The 23,253-nt window shown below is 46.8% G+C and overlaps 1 protein-coding gene across 2 annotated transcripts in view; it reads right to left on the reverse strand.

The window, feature by feature from the left end:
- Window positions 1-930: 930 nt before the first annotated feature.
- Window positions 931-23,253, reverse strand: part of LOC121446295 (C2 domain-containing protein 3-like) — a 98,508-nt gene continuing 76,185 nt past the window's right edge. The window contains exons 27-33 of one of the 2 annotated variants that reach the window (XM_041648829.1): window positions 22,597-22,802; window positions 21,842-21,975; window positions 20,928-21,089; window positions 18,757-18,959; window positions 15,379-16,258; window positions 11,517-11,628; window positions 931-1,699 (exon numbers count right to left, since the gene is read on the reverse strand). In XM_041648829.1, the coding sequence (XP_041504763.1) occupies window positions 1,550-1,699; window positions 11,517-11,628; window positions 15,379-16,258; window positions 18,757-18,959; window positions 20,928-21,089; window positions 21,842-21,975; window positions 22,597-22,802 (1,847 nt within the window). In that variant the 3' untranslated portion in view covers window positions 931-1,549. Of the gene's footprint in view, window positions 1,700-11,516; window positions 11,629-15,378; window positions 16,259-16,462; window positions 16,545-18,756; window positions 18,960-20,927; window positions 21,090-21,841; window positions 21,976-22,596; window positions 22,803-23,253 lie in introns of those variants that run through there. The other variant, XM_041648836.1, reaches the window with a different exon arrangement.

The raw sequence follows: 23,253 nt of genomic DNA on the forward strand, positions 1-23,253 counted from the left end.
GGAGGGGGTGGGTTTGCAGGGTGAAGTTCAGGGAGCAGAAATAAATGTGAGGGCAGACTGGGCAGAGGGTACATGGCCCATAAGGGGAGGCTGGGTACTGGCGTTCTTACCTCTAATTCACTCCAGGAGCTTGGGAAGAGGGGGCGGGGCTGACATTTCCTAAGCTTACATTCTGTGCCAAATGCCAGCCAAGTATTTTCAGAAATGTCCCATTTGATCTTCACAGCAATCCTATGAAGCCAGAGTCTAAAGACGTCTGTGCCTTCCAGATGAGACCAGAGGCACAGACACTGCCAGGCTGGACTCTGGTACAGCCCAGAACATCCTTTTGGTTCTATCTGCAGATGTCTGTGGCCTGGCCATTCTCTGGGTTTACTCCAGCACTGATTTCTTTCAGGAATCCTTCCCTGGACGTAGTAGCCTATCTAGGCTATAGAGTGTAGAGTTGTTTTGAAGATTCAGTGAAATGACAAACGCTTAGGGGTGACAAGCAGGGTCCTCTGGTAGGTACCTTCCAGCCTCGTCACCCAGCTGGTGCTATACATCTGTGCCCCTTCAGAGTCGTCCCCATAGGGCTTTATCAATGGTATCTGCCCAAGTGACTGTGTTCTGACAGAGACGCCTTTCTGAGACCCAGGGGACTCTGAGGGACTGGGTAATAGACTTTCACTATGCTGAGAGATTTCAAGGATCATCAGAGGAAAAGACAAAACCAAGAACAAACAAGCAAAACCCAACAATCAAGAGGGGATACTGGTGTCACTCCAATGTGGGCCAATCCGACACCAGGGAGAACTCAGAAGCCTCACGGTGACTCTGGTCCCTTGTTCCAAATGGCTGAGGAATGGTTGTCAACCTTTGTTTGTGCAGCAAAGACTACAAATGAATTCCAGCACCTTTTCCCAGTGACCAACCCAGAAAATACTTGTGCACAAATACAAATACCAGTTTTATTAACACAAAGGCAAGAACAATTAATTTCAGAGCTGAGTAAAAAACAAACATTAAGTTAAAAACATGGTTAGGTTTCAGACAATCAAACAGTTTAAAGGAGGTGATCCCCCCCTGCGCTATTGATTAATTCACTAAATCATAAAAATAATTTATGTCTACAAACACATTCCCAAATAAACAAGCAGAAAGGGCCTTGGAATTTTCTCAGCTATGCACGCACTTACTGCTCCCACCAATATTTAAAGCAAAAATAGGGTGGCTATGGCTAAAGCAAGAGGCTGTGTCAAGGATACTGGTTTCTCTGCTCAGAGGTGCCTCCTCAGGCCCCAGTCAGAAGATGGATGGGCGGGCCACTCGGGTGCTGGAGTCCATTTTATTTCCAGCAGTTGCCTCATTACAGAAGGAAGCTGAAGTCCTAGTAGGCAGAAGTTAGTGGCTCCAGACATCTCTCTAGTCTTAGCTAATTAGGTCTCAAGATGCCCATGGAATAGGGTGGTGGTTGTGGCCTCAAGATGCCGAGGGAAACAGACCTGGTGCCTCTTGTAAGTTAAACAAAGACGAGGGAGGCTGGCTGGTAGCCCCTCCCCTCAGTCCCTTAGGCTTCATGAGGTTTCTGGGAATACGTGGAAGAAAATATTCGTGCGATTCTGCGAGTCTCTTCCTCAGGAAGGTTGGGAGGGAGAGAGTTAGGTCTGGGGCGACAAGGCCTCTGGGCAAGGGCTCCCCTGGTGGTTTCACTCTTGTCCTGGAGAGAAAGACATCAGCTAGGTTAGCACTGAGGGAATAGCACTGCCAGTGCTGATTCTGGTCCCGCATGCTCTGGTTCATGGGCTAACAACGCAGAGGTGCCTGGTGTGCAAACCACCCCACACGCCTTGTTCTGTTGAACCCTTGCCACAGCATCACAAGGGACAACTTTCTCCCCACAGTTCAGGTGCAATTAGTTCAAGGTCATGCAGTTCTGAGTGGCAGAGCTGAGGTGGGAATCCCACCTAAGCAGCTACCATAGACAAAGCCATGTGCCCGTTCACCCTTGCCTTTTTTTTGGCATACTCTGCCAGGTTTCTGCCCTGAAGCTCAGATCTGTAGAGTAAAGCCTGGGCAAGCTAGATGGGAAACAGTGAGTCGGGGTCTCACTAGGTACCTCTGTCCGGAGGGGCTGGTCTCTGACCCTTCGTCAATCCTAAAACCAGATCTTTGTTTTCACATTTGTTAGAAGTTCATGAAATGACCATCACAGACATCTGCTGGTGGCCCATCAGGCCTTCTAGAGATGTAAGATCTACTCCATCTGATCAACTCATGTGGAGCACATACAGACATGGCTCCTTGCTCAAGACAGAAGGGAGGTGAACATGGAGAAAGGAACCATTAGTAACAGCTGGGAAGGCCCAGGTAGGCTTCGGTGAGTGCTAGATCTAAGACAGGCTGAGTTTCAAGGAAACTAGGGTGGGAGTTAAGGCCACTCAAGAGGAGAAAGAGCACGAGAAAGAGCATGCACACAGACCTACAGCTGCTGCTGGATCCTCTCGCCCTCAGAGCTAAAGCTAAGGTGGTTTGTTCAGCCAACCTTCTAGCATCCACACCCAGACCCAGTGACCCACGAGACCTTATCTACATGGCCCAGGCCTTGGCCCCATGTGTAGGGAAGAGGGGTGGGGATCCATATACTTAGCATCAACTGTTGACTTTAATAAACACCTTGATTAGTAAGTGCTAAAGAATCTCTTTATTATACTTGTTATTGCAAAAACACATAACCCTGAAGGCCTGGGCAGAAGGAAAGTGTCCAAGGCAGGGACATACCCAAGTGTGTTCATCATTCCTCTACACACTGCCTAGGGGAGCTACACAGAAAACATAACAAGCAGGTGCACACCAGCCTAGCATTCACACTCCTGAGGAGGCATGAGAAGCCCACGTGGAAGTGGATCATCAAACTTTAGGGGTTGCAGAGCCTTTGTGTCTGAACAGAGGGGCCATATGTGGAGTCCCTAGGGGGGACTCCAAAAAAACATGGAGGTGGGGGAGAATATTTTTCTCTTTGTCCAGGTCCTTGTTTGGTCAGCAATGTGGTCTGATCCCAATTCCCGGCCCCTTCATTATACCTCTAGATGTTCCTCGTCCAGGTTATGTGCTCCTAGGGAGTGGTGGGTGCAGGTGTTGCCCCTAGTCTTCTTAAAGTTGTATACAACCTCTGTATACAGAGGGGAGGTAGTGGGATGGAGGGAATATTGGTCTGTGGTATAGATGACTTCTCTCGCTTAAGATTGAGATCCTTTCTGTTTGTGGTCTAGGTGCTCACTGCTGAGTGCAGGTAGTTAACTGGTTTTCTTTCTCTGGTCTACCGTGAAACTCAGAATTCAGATCTGTATGAGGCTCATGCCAGGTACATCATGCAGAACACAGGGCTATGCCAGAGCTAGGGCTGACTCTGCCTCAGACACCACAGCAAAAACAGTTTTTATTATCATCTCAGGCAAGAAGTCAGGCCTCACAGGCTCTGAGCAGAACTAGGATCTGGCACCTCCCCAAAGTATGCTTAGTGCTTGACCAGGCAATTGTTCCACAACTGCCCCCAACCCCCAGCCCCAAGTGATCCTCTGGACTGGGTTCATGACCAAAACTATTCTTTTTTAGAACAGTTTCCTTAAGTGATGAGAAACAACACTGAAGATGAGAGAAAAACTGAAAGCAAGCGGCTGCCCTGCTCAGCCAGGCTGCCTGGGCTGCTGCTTCAGAGGCCGTGTGAGGACGCCACCAGCTGCCACCTTGTTCAACTCTCACCCCCTTGGCTGGCTGCCTTTCACTTTCCCTTCCTAAGGTAGTGACAAGGACTTCCTTGACATTAAAGACAGGAGAGAACTTAGCAGCTACAGCTAAGGGTAGGGAGAAGTAGGGACAGACACTCAGACCAGAGTCCCAGCCCTGAGCTACAGTACGGCTGGCCTGCTCAGCTGACTCCATTCCTGTTAGCACTCTACTTACCGGGCTCTTGCCCAAGTTCCCCTCTGGGCCTTACCACCTAGTACCTCTGTCCTTTGGAGAAGCCATCCTTAAGAGGCCCAACCTCAGTTTCCACAATGAAGGGCCCAGGAGAGCCAGATAGACTCCTCAGCCCACTAACCACAGTCCAGACTCCAGAGAACAGTGTGTTAGAGAATCAGTCCTGGCAGAGTTCCTGGGTCCTGCTATACACCAGCCTGCTTGCAGTTCAGGTCTAGACTTGAGCACAGCACATGCCAACAGGTCCACAGGCCTTTCTGGGGAGGCACTTACCAACTTGCTGTCTAGGTCAGGCTAGGTTCCAGACAGTTTCTGGCTTCTTCCCCTGTCTCCTGTATATTCTTGGCCAGGTTGCTCATCTCCTTCTACAAGTTTTAGGTAGCCATGACCAGAGCCTCCGTGACCTTTAGGTCTTTTTTTGAACTTTGTAGAGAGCTAGGGATTTGGAGGCTCAAAGAAGGAGACAGCAGGTCAAGACCAAGAGGGGCAGCTCAGCCATAAAGTCTGGGCCTCAGTCTGAGACAAGAGGGCCCTGACTCCTTTCTGGTATGATCTGGTCACTGTGGGAGACTGTGAATCTTTCTGGTGCCACTGGGTTTAGGAGGGAGGAGCAAGCAAGGGAAGGAGAATTCTTTGGCTCTGGGGAGAGCAGAACCTACAGCATTAGCAGTGACTGTTGTGGTTAGGAACATAACCTTGGTTTGTGCTGTATGCTGGTCTGGACTCTAACTCTGTCTGAATTGGGTCCAGCCTGCTCTCCAGACTTCTGGAGTTGCCCAGCACCTTCCTACTGCTCTCCTGGCCCCCAGCTTTGGATCATGATCCTCCCTCCCAACACTTCTGCCCTACCATTGCCTCCCTCCTCTCCACACATGCGAGAATGGAATAGGTTATAAGAGAAGACATCTAGATAATAATGACAGTAAAATAAGACAGTTAATACTCATGGTACTTACTGTGTTAAGGGCAAGAACTGTTCTAAACACACTACATATCTGACTGAGTCACTCCACAAGCAACTCTCTTGGGCAGGTTCTCTTATGCCCTCTTTTTAGATCATGAAAGCACACAGGAGTCAGATAACCTGTCCCAGGTTATGTCTATAGGCAGTGGCAAAGATGAACTTTAAACTTTGGTTGTCTGGATTCAGAAGTCATATTTCTATAAAAAGAAATCAAGTCAGCACTGCCTCTCTAGACCAGAGAGCCCACTGCCCAAGACCTGAGAAAGCCAGCAGCAGATCTGTCTGGTGATGTCTCAGCTCACCTGCTGGGCTCAACAATAATGGAGGCAGGCACCTCAAGGCCTCCAGGGTAGTCATTTCTGGCCTTGTCTTCTACTTCCTGCCTCTTACACTCACTGTTTATGGAGAAACGTGTCTGGCCCCATGTCTGTGGTTAACCCAAGGCAGAGGCTGGGCTTGGTGGGGGAAGGCGCAGGACAAAAGAGGGCTCATCTCATGGGAAGAACCAGTCTGAAGGCAGAGAGGACAGGTTGCTTCTTGCTCTTTAATTCCGAGCCTGCTGACTGCTTTAGCTTGGGCCCCTCTCTCTTAACTCCTCTTGGACGCACACTGTTGGCATCATCTGGGTCGGGTGATTTCCTAAGGCTTCTTCTCTCCGAGCTGTACAACTCTCAAAGCTTTTCCTTTATCTTTGATGAATTTTCCTCTGCTTTGCTAAAAACCATCAGATAACATTCCTAAAGCTGCCACCAAGTCTGTTCCCTTATTTAGCCACTTTCTCCTTCTGAGGCTGACTACCAAAGTCCAGCTATCAAAAGCCCCCTTTGGCTCACCTAATTAACAAGCCCAATTAAAATTAAACACCCCATCCAAACATGGGGTTTCCTCCTTTACCTTTATAAACCACCATTGACCTATGCTCCACGTCTGTCTCCCCTCTATTCAGAGGCAGTCTTTTGTCCCTAGGGACAAATACCTTTCTCCTTTCTCTTATTCCTTCCCCTTCTCCCTTGTCCCCTATCTCCTCTACCACCACATCCTAGCCCATCCTAACACAGACTTTCCCTTCTTCTCCACTTAAAAACTGCACCTGCAAGTCATTTTCACCTGAGTCAGAAAGCAGCCACTTTTCTTCCCTGCTTAATAAAGGATCTCTCTGTGAAAACAGGTGTTTAGGTATGGTTTGTGCCTAACCCAGGGTCTAGGAGGAAGCCCCTGCTGTGCGGGGGTACCTCTCCTCTTCCCCTCTCCTTTCTCTCACTTTGCGCTGCAGATTGCTTGGAATATTACTGAGAAATTACATGTTTCTATCAGACAGGCAATTCTATCACCAAACCATAGCTTCTGCCTGCTTTTGCACACTTCTTTCTTCCCATTGCTGGGTGAGCTTTTCGCCTCGCAAGGCCAGACCTGTGCTCTGGATTCCATGCCTCTGACCCAGGGACGGCCCTGTCCCTCTGCAGCAGTATCTCCATCTTCAGCTCTCTAGAGGCACTGACACAGAGAAGCTGCAGTGAGAATACTGACTGACTGCTCTTGCAGACGACAGGTTTGGTTCCCAGTAGCCACATGGTACTGACATCACACGTGATTCTGGTTATAAGGAAAAGGATGCCCTATTCTGACCTCCATGGGTACCAGGTACTCATGTGGTGCACATACAGACACGCAGACAAAGCACTCATTTAAAAAAAGAAAGTAAAAAAGCTTTCCCTTAATTTCGTGTGTCATCCCAACCACTGTCCTATTTCTCCGCTCTAAACTCAGTCATTTTATCATTAAAATTTTAATTACATAAGATTTTATGACTATCACAAACCAACGGATCTATACAAGTAAATAACACAGCACAACACAAATGAACTCTATAAAGCTACAACCCAGCCTAAGAGCTACAATGTTGTTAGATTGTTTATGACCAACAAGTTCTTCCCTGCCCCTCCCGCCTCTGCAACTAGGAACATTGTAGCTACACTGATCAGAAGCCAAGGCAGAGTTTTTTTGTTTTTTTTTTTTTTTGACAGAGGTTCTCTGTGTAGCTTTGGCTATCCTGGAACTCACTCTGTAGACCAGGCTGGCCTCAAAAACAATCAGTTTCAAAGTAAAGCTACTTGAGAGTTCTGGTTTCCAGCAGGTCCACGTGGTGTGAAACTTCAGAGGGAGTTCTTCAGGCTGCAGGGAAACTACCTCAGCAAGAACCAGGATGTGGCACTCGCAAGGCAGAGGGAGGTGGATCTCTGTGAGTTTGAGGCCAGCCTGGTCTACAAGAGCTAGTTCCAGGATAGCTAGGGCTGTTACACAGTGAAACCCTGTCTCGAAAACAAAAAAAAAAACCAAAAAAAAACCAAAAAAAAACAGGATGTGAATAAAGTGCATGAGCATAAAAATATGTGGGTAAATAGCAAACACTATTATTATTTTTGTCTAAATTTTTCTTTTATAAAATATTTATTTATTTATTATGTATACAATATTCTGTCTGTGTGTATGCCTTCAGGCCAGAAGAGGGCACCAGACCTCATTACAGACGGTTGTGAGCCACCATGTGGTTGCTGGGAATTGAACTCAGGACCTCTGGAATAGCAGGCAATGCTCTTAACCGCTGAGCCATCTCTCCAGCCCTCTAAATTTCTTCAAAGTGAGGACGTGTGTGTGTGTGTGTGTGTGTGTGTGTGTGTGTGTTTGCAGGTGCCTGTGCCCGTGTGTGCTGGAGGTTGAGGCAGGGCATCTTCCTCTATTGGCCTCTGTTCTACTTTTTGAGACAGATCCTCTCCCTGAGCCCGGAACCTGTGCTTGGCTAGACAGGTGAACCAGCAAGCCCCTAACAGCCTCCTGCTTCCTCCCTCCAATGTTCACCACCACAGCTTTCGTGTGGTGCTGGAGATCTGAACTAAGTTCTCAGGCTTGTGTAGCAGGCCCTCTCTCATAAAGGCTCTTTTTAAGACTTCTAGAAACTCCAAATTTTGAGATAATTATGGCATCCCTGCCCAGATGTATTTCTCAATTAACTCTAAAGTAAACATAATGGAAATTATTTCAGTGCTTTTAAAAAATGAATTTGAAAACACACATTTCTCTGAACTTTGGTCAACGACATAACAGTGATGCAAAGAATGACAGTATTTATTTGGGACTAAGCAAGAAGCACTGCAATGTGGAACATGCATGCCACGAACCATGGCATGCCCCAAGGGAATGGGTGGAGGGAAGTATTAGGGTCAGAGCAGGCTCCCTATAATGGCAGTGCCATTGACAATGTCATAAATGATATCACGGGCTCAGCTCAGAGGACTCTGGCCTGGGAAACAGAAGGATTGGTAGTGGATAAACAAACCCTAAAATCAGCATTCCTCAGAAACTTGTGAAGTGGGTCTCTTCAGAAAAAGCTATAGCCAACTACTTCCAGGCAATAGGGCATCTAGTTCCCTATTAACACAGCTCCCAGGCTCTTCTAGACAGTAGCCCCTCCCCCAACTCTAACTCCTAGGCTGTTCCTGCTTACATGCTCCCTCCCTTTGCAAACAGAGCTCCTTAAAAACTGACAAGGCTTTCCCTGCTCTTTGCTAGTCTGTACTGTCCCCTGAGACACAGCTTTGGCAGCTTAAATAAACCTTTCTTTTCACCTGTGGAGCTGTCCAGTTTGATGGTTTCAATGTACACTCGCTTATAGGGGACTTCTAAAGGCCACAAAGAAGACATAAGTTCATTCAAAACAACAATTCTGACTACAAGGACAACTAACAAAAGGCAGTCCAAGGACAGCACCAGTCCAAGGCCGAGTCAACAGTGCTGAGCAGACAGCCCACAGGATTGCCCTTTGTTATCATTTGTGATAGTTCTTGATACCAGGCACACAAGCGGAAGGTCCCCTTCTTTATAATTTTCCATTTTATTATTAACATTGCCAGAATAAGACATGGCAACTCTGTTTTGGTTTTGTTTAAGTTTCATACCAGTACCTTAAACACATGGGCAACCTGACTTTCAGTACCAGCAGGCTTCCTCCAGCCCAAATCCATCTCCTGGGGTTTCCTGGTCTGAGACCTTCCAGTGCTGAAACTGGGCAAACTGTGATGACACTGGTTATCCTAACTGGGGCCACGACTGAAATCCTAAGTAGAGAAGTGGCACCAAGGGCAGCAGGCAATGGAGTTCCACTATGAGCAGTCAGGGAACTGTATATAGCTCATCTTCCTGAAACCCAGTGTGCCCTTTAAGGAACAGGAGATTCTCATCTCTTCTTTCTCCCACGCTGTCTCAAAGATCAAGGCAGTCTGTCCCCGCAGGGAGGAAGTCATCACAGAGGCAAAAACACACAGTGGCTTGCAGAAGTCTTCCTGTGCTGCATGACGCACTGACCCTTCACCCACTTGGCCCGGAGGGCGGCAGGGAGCATTCAAGTGTGCCTACTAATTCTCACCCCATCCTGCTAACCACTCACTGTTAGCTCCATGTTACCTAGAACAAAACTGAGACCCAGACAGGTCAAGCCACAGGCCCCAGATCCTTTGGTTTCTCACAAGAAGCAGGTCCGGTGTTGTTCCATGAATGTCATGCTACAAGCTGGTGCTCAGTGCCTGGACACAGCCCCCAAAGCCTTGTGCAGATGCCTTGGCCATGTGTGTAAAATGTCAGAAGAGGTGCAGAGCAAAAAGGTGAGCCAGGGTAGGAATCAGGACCACAACAGCCCGAAGGTTCCCGGAGAGAAAACATTTCTGCCCCTGGAGGGAATCTATTAAGATACACAGGACCTCAGATTGAGCTGTCTGACAAACAAAAAGATGTTTTGGAAACGTGTTGAGGAGGTTGGAGAGGAGAAGAAAGTCACTGAATGGTTCAAACATCTTAATTCTTCTCTTGAGAACCATCACGCAGCTGTCTCTTGGCCTATTAGCCATGACCAAGTATAGAACTCTACCACTGGGCTCTCAGGACCAGTCAGAACTGACTCTATCCTTTATTAACATGGCCTCTAGGGCGGCATGTGAAATGTTTACATTGTTAACTGCTAAATAAAGTCTATTTAAACCAAGGCAGATAGGCTAGGAAAAAATTTCCAAGTGCTGGGTGTGGTGGTACACTGTAATTTCAGTACCCACACACGCACACGCACACGCACACTCACGAAACAAAAGCAGCAGTGTCAGGATTTCAGGTGGAAAGAAGAGGGCAGGTTGGAGACACAGATTCACTTGACTTCCTAAAGTTTCCAGTTCTGTGACAAGAGACTCAGTCTTTCTCCGCCAGTTTCTTCCTGTATAGACATTCTAATGCCTTGCAGATGTGGGCAGGAAGCTCTGAGCCTCAGTTCCCTTGTTGTCATGGTTTGGATATTAAGTGTTCCTTCAAAAGTCTCATGTGGTGAAGGTTGGATTTCTAGCAGGTGGCTCTGTTTTAGGAGATTGTGGGAGTTTCTGGAGGGGCCAGGCTGGAGGCTAATGAGCCTCTGGTGGTTACAGTCTGTTCACTGGTCCTTCTCTGTTTACTTGCTTCCTGTCTGTCTTGAGGTAGGTAGCTTCTGCCACAACCAGTGCAGCCTCGGACTACAAACAGAGATCTCTGAAGCAAGCCTTTCTCCTTTATGTTGCTTCTGTCTGATAGCCTGCCCCAGTGCCGACTCTGAAGTACTCATTTACTAAGGGGATAATCTGGCTATCCCATCCAGTTGCTGAAGGGCTAAAACAGTCTGACCGTAGGGTACTTGGAACAAAGTCCAAGTCAAAGAAATATTGAAGGGGCTTTTGCCACATTGAACAAGCAAGCACATTTTTCTTATAACTTATATTTGTCTCTGAAAAAATGTTCTGAAAGTTCTAGGGAGGTTGCTTTGTGTCTGCTACATAGCACCAGTTCCTGGCTCTTTTCTCCCCTATTATGTGTTTCCGCCTCTCCCCACAAATGTGGCATTCTGTGTATTTGTTAAAATATAAATTAGGTCACATTCTCCCAGAGGGAATCCGAGGAGGGAAAGCAGTCAGGTGGCTCTGGGGACATGGCAAGGTAGCCCGGGGCAGGGTCACAGGTATGACCTGTTCTTGGACCACTCCTCCTTTCTTTTTAAAAAAAGATGAACTGTTTCTGTTTCACCAAAGGCTGAGTCACAGGCCTCTGACACCATACCTGGCTGGCTTTTTGTTACTTTGTCGAGGACCTGTATTACACAAAGCCAGATAATTTATCTATATAATCCATATTTATGGATTATACATATATACATATACACACACATATATATTCAGAATATTATGGTTATTAGTTTTGCAATGAAGACCAGGCACTATGTCAGAGCAGAAAAGTGGAGAACAGGGATCTGGACATGTGTCCCAGCTGCCTGAGATGAATGAGTTATGAAGGTGTTTTCTAAGTAGCAACTAGGCACATTGCTTTTATTACTCTGCTCTTCATCTGGATGACTGGACTGTTCCATCCCCTAGGGATGTACCTCTTATTTGTAGGGACACAGCTTCTTCAGGGAGATGACCCAGGGCAGCTCTGGGTGTTATATGTGTTTAGGGAAGAGATGCTGACTGGACAGGAGAGGAGACCAGAGGCTGCCCTTACCTGGTCAGCCGTGGCTGGTGGCTGCCCTTACCTGGTCAGTTGTGGCTGGTGGTGGCAGAGCTGGAGAATGGGAGATCATGCGCAGAGAGGCCTCCAGTTGTTGGGGAGGCAAAAAGAAGCTGGGCACCACAATAGGTTCCGGGCTGCAATGGTAGTTAAGGGACAGAAGTGCTGAGATGTCTGCCCCCGTGCCAGACCCCAAACACACAGTGACTCATGTTTTCCTCGTCTTATTCCTCCTATCCACGAATCCTTAGAAGTGGTTCCCTCGCTGGAAGACCCTGCCCTCTCCTAACGTCCTTCCTCCTTCCCTTCCCTCTTTCTATAGTCCACATCCCAACTGCCCCCAGGAAGACCTTTTCTAGTCTCAGCCACATGGTTCCTCCTCCTCTGCCCCAGAAAGTACTAACACAGAAGAATGCTTAATTATTATAAGACTTTTTTCCAAATTATTATTGTATATGTATGGGTGTTTTCTCTGAGTGTATGTCGGTGTACCACAGGCAGGCCTAGTGCTTAAGGAGGCTGGAAGAGGGCATCAGAGTTCGTAGAACTGGAGTTACATTGAGAGCCAGTGTGAATGTTGTGAGTTGAGCCCGTTCTTCTGGAAGATCAGCCAGGGCTTAGTTACTGAGCATCTCTCCAGTCTGTATTTACTTCAGTATTCTTCAAGTTTCTCAACACAAATTCCTTCGGTTCCCCAGTACCTGCCTAGGGCTTGCAGGAGGCTAGAGTGGTAGCAAGGGATGAACACTGCTGATTAAAAGTGATGTTCAGACATTGGGAGGGGGCAAGGTGGCCCTAGGGCAATGCCTTGACCAGGATGGATGTGACTGGTACTGGGGGAGACCTGTCTACTGGCTGTTCTCTGAACACATTAAAAAGCCAGAACTGGGGGGTGGGAGGCATGGCATACCTGCAGATGAGACCTATAAAGGTGTGAGCTGTAGCTCAGACTTCTCTGTACCCTCCTAAGCTGCTGTTAGAAGCACACTGCTCTACAGAAATCCGCTGAATCACAGCACTGACTCAGACTGCCTTACTTTTGAGGGAGACAGGACTGTTGTGGTGCATTTTTTTAGGGTTTCTGTTTAAACAGCTAAGTATGGCTCTGACTTATTTACCTAGCTTTCCATCTTATTGTTTTTCTTTTACGATAGAGTAGCCTCCGAGAGTGTAGAGATGACGTCATTTTTACAGTCCTACTCCTATTACCTAGCATAGTGCCTGGGACAGAATAAATATTCAGTGAATATCCCTGAATGGACCATGTGCACCCACATAAACAAGCCTCTGATTCTCCTAGACAGGTGAGGTGGTGCAGAGTCCCAAAGGAGTAGAACCCTTTGACCCAGGCTATCTCTGGAGCCGGGCCTATTTGCTGGTGCTGCTCTTACTACTTTTAGCCACAGTCAGCTGAGGTTATGGGGAAGGAGCAGCATTCCTGGGAGATGTCGGCTGTACCCTAACACAGCTCTCCTTAGCTTGTCACCTTCTGCTTGCTCTTGTCTACTTATGAAGGTGTACAAGGGTCTCACATTTAGAAAAAGACTAACACTGTGCCCATCCCACGCCATCGTGAACCCCCTTCTGAGGATTAAGAGCTTATATAGGACACGTGCTTAGGATGGCACTTGACATCATAAACCTGCGCTCTTGTTGCTGCAGTGCAGAGGGGGCAGCTGCCCACTGTAGCTGTCCTGGCCACTAATTCCCTCAGCCACTGACATGGGTCTCCTCCCACCATTGCATGGTCCTTCCTACCACAGGACCCATCCTCACTTCTGACCAGCCTCTCCTTGCCAGCCATCTCAGTGCCTCCCAGACCTCATGAACCTGTTTGCATGCCACCTGTGGTGGTTTGAAAGAAATGGTCCCCAAAGGGAGTGGCACATTAGGAGGCGTGGCCTTGCTGGAGGAAGTGTGTCACCCTTGGGGCAGGCTTTGAGGTCTCAAAGTTAGGCCCAGTATCACAGTTCCCTCCTGTTTCCTGTGAATCAAGATGTAGAACTCTAAGCTCTTTCTCCAGCACCAGGTCTGTCTGCGTGCTCACTGCCCACCATGATGGTAATAGACTAAACCTCTAAAACTGTAAGCTGCAACTTCAATTAAATGTGTTCCTTTATAAGAGTTGCTGTGGTCATGGTGTCTCTTCACAGCAGCAGAAACCCTAATTAAGACAGCACTCACAGTGCCTCATAGCTCTACTTTTGTCTTCATGTTTGAGATGCTCACTTGATCCTCTGTCTGTAATCAAGGACTGTGTTTCCTCCACGCACTAGCACACACACGTGATCATATGCACATATGCATATACATGGGCACACACATATGAATATGCCACGTGCACACAAATTAACGGTTTATACAAATATTCCTACTCATCTGATTTTATCTATTTTATATAAATGCGATAGTTCAGTTTAATCTATATTTACTGATTTCTACTCTGCAATGCTAGGTGAGGGTGAGAATGGGGGAAGAAGAGGACCCTGACCTGAGGTTTGTAAGTCTGGTCAGGTAGAGGTCATGTCTCCCATTTGATCTGAGAACAGGCTCAGAAAGGCTAAACCTGAGTTTATACCAGTAATAAGAAGTGAGGTCTGGAGGGTCAAAGTCAGGCCCCCCGACTTCTAGGATGGAAAGATTTCTTATCATAAAGCAGCCTACTTCACTGGCCAGCGTGTTTCATAAGATCAGTCAGATAGAAGCAAACATGAAGGCTATAGATGGTGCTAGGAAAAGGAGGGACCAGGGAGTATAAGGTACCACATCTTTCCATCAGTAATGACATTCTGGAAGCCTGGGCAAGTCTACTTCAATGACACCTACTGCTTAGTTCTGTCACCGTTTTCTTTATTTTTTTCTTTCTCCCCCTCCCCTTTATTTAGGGTTTCTCTGTGTAGCCCTGGCTGTCCTAAAACTCACTCTGTAGATCAGGTTGGCCTTGAACTTAGAGATCCTCCTGCCTCTGCTCCTGAGTGCTGGGATTAAAGGTTTCTGCCACTACCACCTGGCTCACTTTTTTAAAAAAGTTAATTCTTGGGAGCTGGAAAAATGCTTCAGTGGTTAAGAGCACTGGTTGCTAGTTTAGAGGACCTAGGTTCTATTCCCAGCATTCACATGGCTGTTCACAATGGTAAGCTCCAGTTCTAGGGGATCTAGCACCCTCTTCTGGCCTCCATGTATACTGCATACACATGGTACATAGACATGTATGCAGGCAAAATACCTCCCCACACACATAAAATACCCATACATATAAAATGAATCTTAAAAAAAGTCACTAAGTCTGTTTCCTCACATGTAGAGTAGAAGACACTCATCTAAAATACTTGTGGTGACAAACTGACCAAGTTCCTAGCATACAGTAAATGCTAATCAATAGCAATACCTTACTTTCTGTGGTTCTGCAGATAGGACCCAAGGTTAGGCAAGGGTTCTACCACGGGACTACAGCCCTAGCTCCTGCCTCCCTTGCCTTCAGGTAGGAAACCGCAGTGTATAAGCTGAAGCTGTCAGAGTTTACCAACACCCGGGCTCCGTCAGCGCTTTACACGGAAGGGGCTGGTATCAATGGGAGATTTTTTTGTTTTGTTTTTGGACAAGGTCTTGCTCTGTAGCTTAGACTGACATAGAGCTCCCAGTTCTCCCACCACAGTCCCGTGCCCTCAGAGCTGAGATTAAAGGCATGGGCCACCAAGCCTGGCTTCAGTGGTGGGTGGTGGACTTTTAATACGAGTCACACAGGTGAGCCTTCCCATGTCCTACACCCTCCAGTGCATTCCACAAGGGCCACTGGTCATGCTCACTCTCTTAGCCTGGCACCAGCATCCAAAGTGCCCAGGGATGGATGGCCTAAGTACCCACTTGTGGGAAACACCAAAGGATACAGGAGATTCTGCCTTGTGGACACCTCTGGTCCAGTTGCTACCTGCTTCTGCCTCACAGCAGGAAAGTCTTTAGGTGATTCATTGTGGTTTTCCCTTTTGCTTTGGGAGGGCAGGTGTAGAGGACTCTCCGAAGAGTCACTGAACTCACTGGAGATGGCTTCACTCTCAGCCAGGATCTCTGGCATGGGCCTCTTGTCCTCATTTATATGTGGTGAGCTCCGTCCAACAGAGTCATTGCTCTCTTGGGCCTCTGAGAATGTTAGGCCTGGGACAGGCCGAGGCTTGGTTGAGGCAGACTCTTCAACTGTGGTCTTACAGGCTCCACCCTCACTAGGCCTTTGGCTAGGGGAGTCCTGTACAGATTGGGGGTTGACTACCTTTTGTGGTCTGGACATCGAGCTACTTCTGACCTTAAGTTCCTCTCTAGGGAAAGGTCCTTCCCTCGGTATCTCACTGGGTCGAGGGCTAAAGACCTCACTCATGTCTGACATGAAACTGGACCAGGGACTAGTTTTGTCGGTCACTGTGGTGATCTCATTTAGGGTCCTGGGCTCAATGAAGTCTTCCTCATAGTCTTCTTCACTGAGGTCTGAGTCCACCTCAGTGTCCTCACCGCTGTGCACCCTTGTGACAGGCAGTGCATGCTCCACCGACTCACGGAGCACTCTTCCTCCCTCTGAAGTCTCTTCAAGAACAGGGGCAGGCAGGGAATTTGTGCTTGTCGCTCCAACTCCTGCCACCGGCTCCTCTGGAGTGGTGCTTCGTCCTCGCATGGCCTTTGTGTCCTGAGCATCTGGGCGGGTGGTGACTGCTCTGCTTCTGCTCCTGGCTTGGCGAGAAGTCAAAGCTGCTTGTGAGTCTCTGGTGATCGTCTGCAGATCTGAATAGCAACAGACAGTAGTCTCACTATGTGCAGGCTACAGACCGCGCAGCCCTCCCGGCCTCTATCTTCACAAGCGTCCTTGTGATCAGACTTTAGACAAACCCAAGAGTCAGTGAAACTATGTTCACAGCAGTGTGATTTCTAGTACTTTATTCTACTATCAAAGGCTGAGATCTACTCTATTTGTAGCTGTGGAGACACCTGTGGAGTGCTCATGCTCAGATCTGTCGGGAGCTGAGGTCCTGACGGGCATGCTCATGCTTCCATCTACTTCAGTAATCACCTACATTAAAACCAAAATGAGAATCCACTCATTTACCCATTCGACGACAATTATTAAAACTATCTATTTTATTTGGAAAATAAAAGCAAGAAAATCTTATCAATGTACAACAAAAGAAAAGAACAGAGGCAGCAGGGCATTGGGAAGAGCGCAGTCAAGTTTGTGATAATGAGCAAATTGTACCTTCTGGGCCTGTTTTCTTTCTAATGTGACCAATACCAGCCACTTCACAGGCTTGATATTCTATGAGAAAAACGAGTATACCTTGCATGGTGCATGTACAGACACTTGATAAGGAGAAAGTACCAGTCAACTCAAATTTTTGGGTAAAATGAGAGTAGAGAAGTTAATAAATAAGTTGGCATAATGGTATATGCCTTTGGCTTTAGCTAATCTGAAAGTCAAGGCAACAGGATTGCTTTAGAATAGGAGTTTTGAACAAGCCTGGGCAACATACCGAGATCTCATTTCAAATAAGGAATAGCAAAACAACAAAGACAGTAAATGGCATGTTCTTTTAGAGTAAAAGTCAGAAGCTAGTAGCGGATTTGATTTCCAGGGCTAACGGCTATACCTGCTGACTGCTAGAGGCTAAACTGGTAGGAAGGGCTTGTTAGAATGGCCATAAGGTTCAGACATCAGGAGAGCATGTCCACGTGAGTGTACCTCTAAACAAAACAGACTTATTTCGCCCTAGTCTTTTGGTCTTAATTATTGTCTTGGAGCAATTCCCTTTTTATAAACCAATTTATCTCCCAATGCCTATTAAGTCTCCTCCAGGAAGTCTACCCAGCTGCACCAGCTGAAGGGCTTTATTCTGGCCATGTTCCATAAGGAAGCGCTAGAACACACGAGAATACACTGGCCATGGGTAAAGCTGTTTCCCACATCAGCTTGTGAGTGGCTCACATGTCTGGTTCGTGTTGTCTCCAGGACCACACAGATGTAGCATGAGTGAGATCTCATCTGTGACTCCTCATACCCACCAGTCTAGGACCCCTCAGAAAAGAGCACTGAGCTTTGTGGTCACAGAGCAGCTTTTGTTACTTCTGGACTGTTGCCCTGATGTAGAGAATCCACGGTCTGTGAGAAAATAAGTTCTTATCCTGTTATTTCCTTGCCAACAACTCCCTTTTCTTCTTCCCCTTTTCTGTCTGAGGCACTATGATGGAGTCTAGGGCTTTGCATATATTTGGGCACTGGCCTGCATCCTTATTTTCTCTCTGGGTAAGCATTAAACCTCTAAATTTGACCTCAAGGCCAGTTTTAATCCTTCTATTCTTTTTCTATACCCCTGTAAGAAGATTCCCCTATCTGTAGCCACTTGTATCCTGATAAGGTCTCTCTGTTTCATCTTAATGCTCTTTCTTGGGAGAAGCATCTTTGGCTCACAACAGAGTCTAAGTTTGTGTCTGGTCTGTCTGATGGTGAAGATGGAGTGAGTGGAAGTCCACTAAAGGGCACACCTCTCAACACCAATATAGAGGCAGGATAAGAACTACTCTAAGGGACCTTTTGGAATGGTAAACTATAGATAGATCTTTACATGCAGATCTTTTACAGTGATTTTTTTTTTTTCTTTTCGAGACAGGGTTTTCTCTGTGTAGCTCTAGAGCCTGTCCTGGAACTCGCTCTGTAGACCAGGCTGGCCTTGAACTCAGAGATCATCTACTTCTGCTTCCAAGTGCTGGGATTAAAGGCGCGTGTCACCACAGCCTGCAGGAAGATTATTGTGAATCTGAGGCCAGCCTGAACTACATAGTGAGATCCTGCCTCAAAGCCAGCTAACCAACCAACCAAACAACTAAAAAAAAAACCCTTGCACACTTCTGGACTCTGGGAATAGTTAAGGTTTTGCCCTGAAAGATAGGGGTGAAGACAAGTTCAAGAACAGCTAGGGATCCATCACATCATCTAATCCATGACTGTCACTTTTGGTTAGGAGAATGAGAGGTCAAGAAAGGAGAGAGCATTTCCAGTGTCAATAGCAAGTTGATGCCAGATGCCATGATTGGGTCTTTTGCCTCTCATTCCAGTGCTCTTCCCAATGCTACATGCTCCTGTTCACATCACTATTCTTTCCTTAAAAAGAAAGAGACATGAAAACTGTTTGCATTTGTGATGGAGGCCTATCTGAGGGTAGATACTCAGGTGGCCTCTGACTGGGCACCCAGTGACCAAAAGTTGTAGCAGAAACAGCTCTGAATCATACCTGAGATTAGGGAACTGACTTGCAACACCAGGTTACTGGATTTCTCCAGGATGCACTGGTTCTCGGGGTCTTGGCTGCTGGCTCCTGGGCTCTCCTGGCTCTTTGAGAGAACAGGAGAACTGGGAGAGCTGAAGGGCAGGAGAGGCTTGTTGAGCTTCTGGGTGAAGTACTTCTGGATCTCATCAAGCTCACTCAGATTCTTCCTGGGGAAGAAGGGGAAGGTGACAAAGAGGCCACTCAGTGATTACAGGAATCTTCGCGATACTTGGCTTAGTGCTACAGAGAGCCTACTATCCTCCTCAACTACCTTTTACCCTTCACCTTCTATTGCCAGAGATAATTTTCTTCCCGCCCCCTGTGTGACTAATAATGGTTCCTCTTCTGCTATCTAGCAAAAAACACAACTTTCTCATAAGGAACCATTCTTTTTGTTAGCTTGTTTTGTTTCATTGAGACAAGTCTTCATATATAGCCCAGGCTGGCCTGGAACTTGCATCAGTCTGGAACTTGCATCATCTGAGATTACAGGTAAGTATCATAACACATGGTATTCAAGCATCATTCTTGGCCCTCATCATGGTGGTCCTCACTTCCTCTTACTCCTGTTACCTCAGTAGCTCCTGATCCTCATCTAGCCAGCCTTCCTGAACTCTCCAGGCTGGCTCCAGGACTCCATCTCAGTTTCCCTTGTATTTCTCAATCACTGTGACCCAGTGAAGATTCCTTACATCTACCATATCCATGCACAGCACAGCGCCTGGCACAGAACTGACTACTGAGGGAGTTAACACAGCTGAGAGACTTAAAAATAACCCTGTTTTCATTCTCACTGCTCTCCACTTTAGAATCACATCGACCTTTGGAAATTCTCAGCCAACCACTTGAAATCAGTAATGGTTACTTTGCAAATAAACAACTTCAGGTTCAGAGAATGTAAGTGGTTTGCCTAGGATAAGAAGCAGTGTGTGGCTATTCAGATTCTGGGACTCCAAGTCTTAGGCTTTTTCGAGGACATCAGATGGGCTCTGTTCCAAACTCACACATTCTGCAGATTATAAAACCTGAGATCACGCCACTTTCTACTTTGACTCTTCTTTCCATTCATCTTTTAAGGTTGCTGCTCATGACTTTTCGAAGTCTACTATTTGAAATCACTGGGTCCCTTGCCCCCTAAATTCCTCCACTCTCAGCCTCCACTTTCACTCTTGTCATTTTTCATTATTTGGTATTTATTAATTTCCTCTGACTAGGCCATGAGTATCCTGGAACAGACAGACAGTCTGGGAAGCATGTCTACTGCCCTGATACACCCAGGAGCATTCCCAAAGCCCAGACTGAGTCACGTCCAAGGGAAAGGAGAGAACAGGGCTCATCTTTGTTCTAGCACTAGAGGATTCAGTTTATCAAATGGCAGCAGTGTCACCAGGTCACGTAGGTGTCTACGTCCTGCAGATGAATGCCTACAGCAGGAAAATGCAAGCATGAGCACACTTGGCACAGTGCTAGGAAATCTGCAATTCCAAGGGTTCCATCAGAGGTTCTGGCACAGAATCAGGACCCACACACTTGCTGACACCATATTGTGTCCTCTCACCAGTGACACAGGTGTATCAGTACTTGCTCTATGGGTCACACATGGCTCCTCAGTTGCCAAGAACGTTCATGAGCTAACTCCTAAAGAATTGCCCTGCTCCTTGCACTTAAATTTTATTTATTCAATTTAGTGTGTGTGTGTGTGTGTGTGTGTGTGTGTGTGTGTGTACTGAAGACAACACTAGGGAGTTGTTTCTCTTCTGTTGCTGTGTGGGACTGAATTCAGGATCTGAGGCCTGTGTGTACAAGTGCCTCTACCCACTGAGCCATCTTGCTGAGAGACCTCTTGCATCTTTAGCTAATTTTTTTTTCAACTGTGCAGTCAGTATTTTCCTAATCTTGATATACTCTAAGCCTCTGGGGTTTGGAGATAATCTTTCTGCACAGAACAGACTTCACATTTATTAGCCTCTTCTTTCAAAGCCCACACGTGTTGTCTTTAACTCTTTCCATGTTCACCTTTCCTCCGTCTTCTCTGGGACGGGAACCACGCCCCTCACCACCTTTCACTGTAGTTAGCTGGCCATGGCTATCTCCTGCACTGGGGCTCTGTGCTTCTCCCCACTGCAGGTCCTCACCTGAGCGAAGTCAGAATGGAGGTGTGGGAGGACAAAGGCACTGTGGTCAGCTTCTCATCACCTGCCGAGACTGCTTCCCCATGCTGCAGTGATTCGTGGAATCGGCGGATGTTCTGCACATGCTCCTCATGGCGTGCCACCTGGCTTCTGATGGCACCATTTCTGTCGGGAAAATTGGAAGTGAAGTAAATTCCTAACCAAGGAGAGAATCCTAGTGTGGCAACTGAGTCATTTACATGAAAGGACACCGCAGACCAGTCCCCAGCACAGCAAGCACTTCTGGCTTGCTCACTCTTGCTTGGATCATGCAGGTTTCCCAAATAAACTCACTTTCAGTCCCACCCACTCCACTATACATGATCTCCACATTAGAGCCCAGGTGATGTTCTAAAACACAGACCTGAAATAAGAGAAACAACGACACATTCGAAGCCTTCATCACGATGGCAGTCGTAGGGTTTGTCTGGGTTTAATCTACTCACATTACCGTTCCTTTCTAGCTCTGCCTCTTTTAATCTTTAGAACGAATCTTTTCATTCTGAAGCATGGTATTCAAGAATGTGACTGTAACAATCTTCTTTCTCTTTTAATAAGGCAGCCTTATTGAGATGTAATTCATACAGCATTCAGTTAACCCAATTAAAATATACAACCCAGTGATTTTTTTAGTATATTCAGAGTTATCTACTCCTTTTCAAAAATCAGTTTTAGAACATTTTATCACCCCCTAAAAACAAATTCCACATCTGTTAGCAATCATTTCATTTCTTTCTGAAACCCTGAAGCTGAGGCAGCTACTCATTTACCTTCTGTCTGTGTATGAATTTTTTCCCGTCTTCAGTTTCTTCCTCTAGTAAAGGAGACAAGACAGTTCACATACATCCTTTAAATTATCTCTTACCATCAACAATTACCTTGCAGGAGAGGAGAAATCAACCTCCTTTGGAAAAGTGTGCACAAGCTGGTCTTGGGTGTGCCTTGCAATAGGCCCAGGGAATGTGTCACAGAGAGAAGAGGCAGGGAATGGAAAGGGGCTGAACAAAGGTATCTGTAGAACAATGAGAAAAATGGTGCACTGGTTACCACCAATCCCCTTGGAGCAAAGCTGCACATGAATTTGTAGATTCGCTTGGTATAACTTTCTCTCTGTACTGAACAGTTATGAGCAATATGCACTGCCTCACTTAAGCTTAATAATCACCCTATGAAACGGTAGTTATTTTATAGACCATGCCCTCAGGCTGCCTTTCAGTTGCTTTTCTCCTATTTATGTTCTTACTCTTTTAGGTACTAGACAGGACATGATTTTATAGTCATACATAAGGGTAAGGCTGTGGCACTCTTGTCCCCTGACCACCAGAACTGACCCCAGAAGACTTATTACACAGGGACCACTGAACTCTTGGTCACTCCCTCATGAAGTCACTCATTCAATACTGACTGATTCCTTGCTGTGCCAGGCAGATATGAGAGGTAAAGAAAATCTATTATAGCAATAGAGTTCCCATCTCTGGAACAGTCTGAAAAATTCCCCCATTTTTTTACACCCCCACGTCGAAGCCAGGAAGTGGTCTATATAAAACGCGGGCTTTTAAGCTGGAAGTAGCAGAAAGTATAAGGGATCTTCTTACAGTAGAACCTGCAACTAGGTGTGAACAAGGAAACCTACCAGTGATCCTGGGGCCACTGTCCCTCGTCTCGCTTGTCTTTCTTCTTTTAAGTGCATCAGACTCTCCAAAGGGGAAACAGCAACTTTGATTTGCCCTTGGCACTCTCCACTGAAGTCTGTAATATTGTACCAGCCACAGATAAACTGAAAGCCAGACAATAGTGGGGAGAGGTCCACCGAGGCAAAGCCAACCACCCTCTCCTCATCTGTGGGGAAAGAGAAGAGCGGGGTAGTATGGCTGGCCATGTCTTCCTCCTGTTGATATTCTATTAGGGACTACATGGAGAAGCTGGCTCAGATAACTAGAGTCTGGCACTGAGGCTGAGAGGCTAGGGTCAGAGCCTGTTAGGAAGCCCTTTCCTGTTCTGTGGTTATCTCCGACCCCATTTTCTTTTTTGAGCAAGGTTCAAGTACCCCAGGCTGATCTTGAACTTGCTATGTAGTCAGAGCAAGTTGAACTTCTGATCTTTCTGCCTCCATCTCAGTGCTAGGGATACAGATATGTGCGAGAATTACAGTTGTGTCACTATGCTGTGTTTATGTGGCACTGGGGATCGAACAAAGACTTCACATGTGCTAAGCAGCATCTACAAACTGAGCTATATCTGGCCCCTGTTTTGGTGCATCAGAGAAGAGTTTTGTATTCCTCGTATAAGT

The sequence above is a fragment of the Microtus oregoni genome, unplaced genomic scaffold (genome assembly GCF_018167655.1).
Source record: "Microtus oregoni isolate MIOR12 unplaced genomic scaffold, Mior012 000000F_ref0000247, whole genome shotgun sequence".
In the NCBI taxonomy this organism is placed as follows: domain Eukaryota; kingdom Metazoa; phylum Chordata; class Mammalia; order Rodentia; family Cricetidae; genus Microtus; species Microtus oregoni.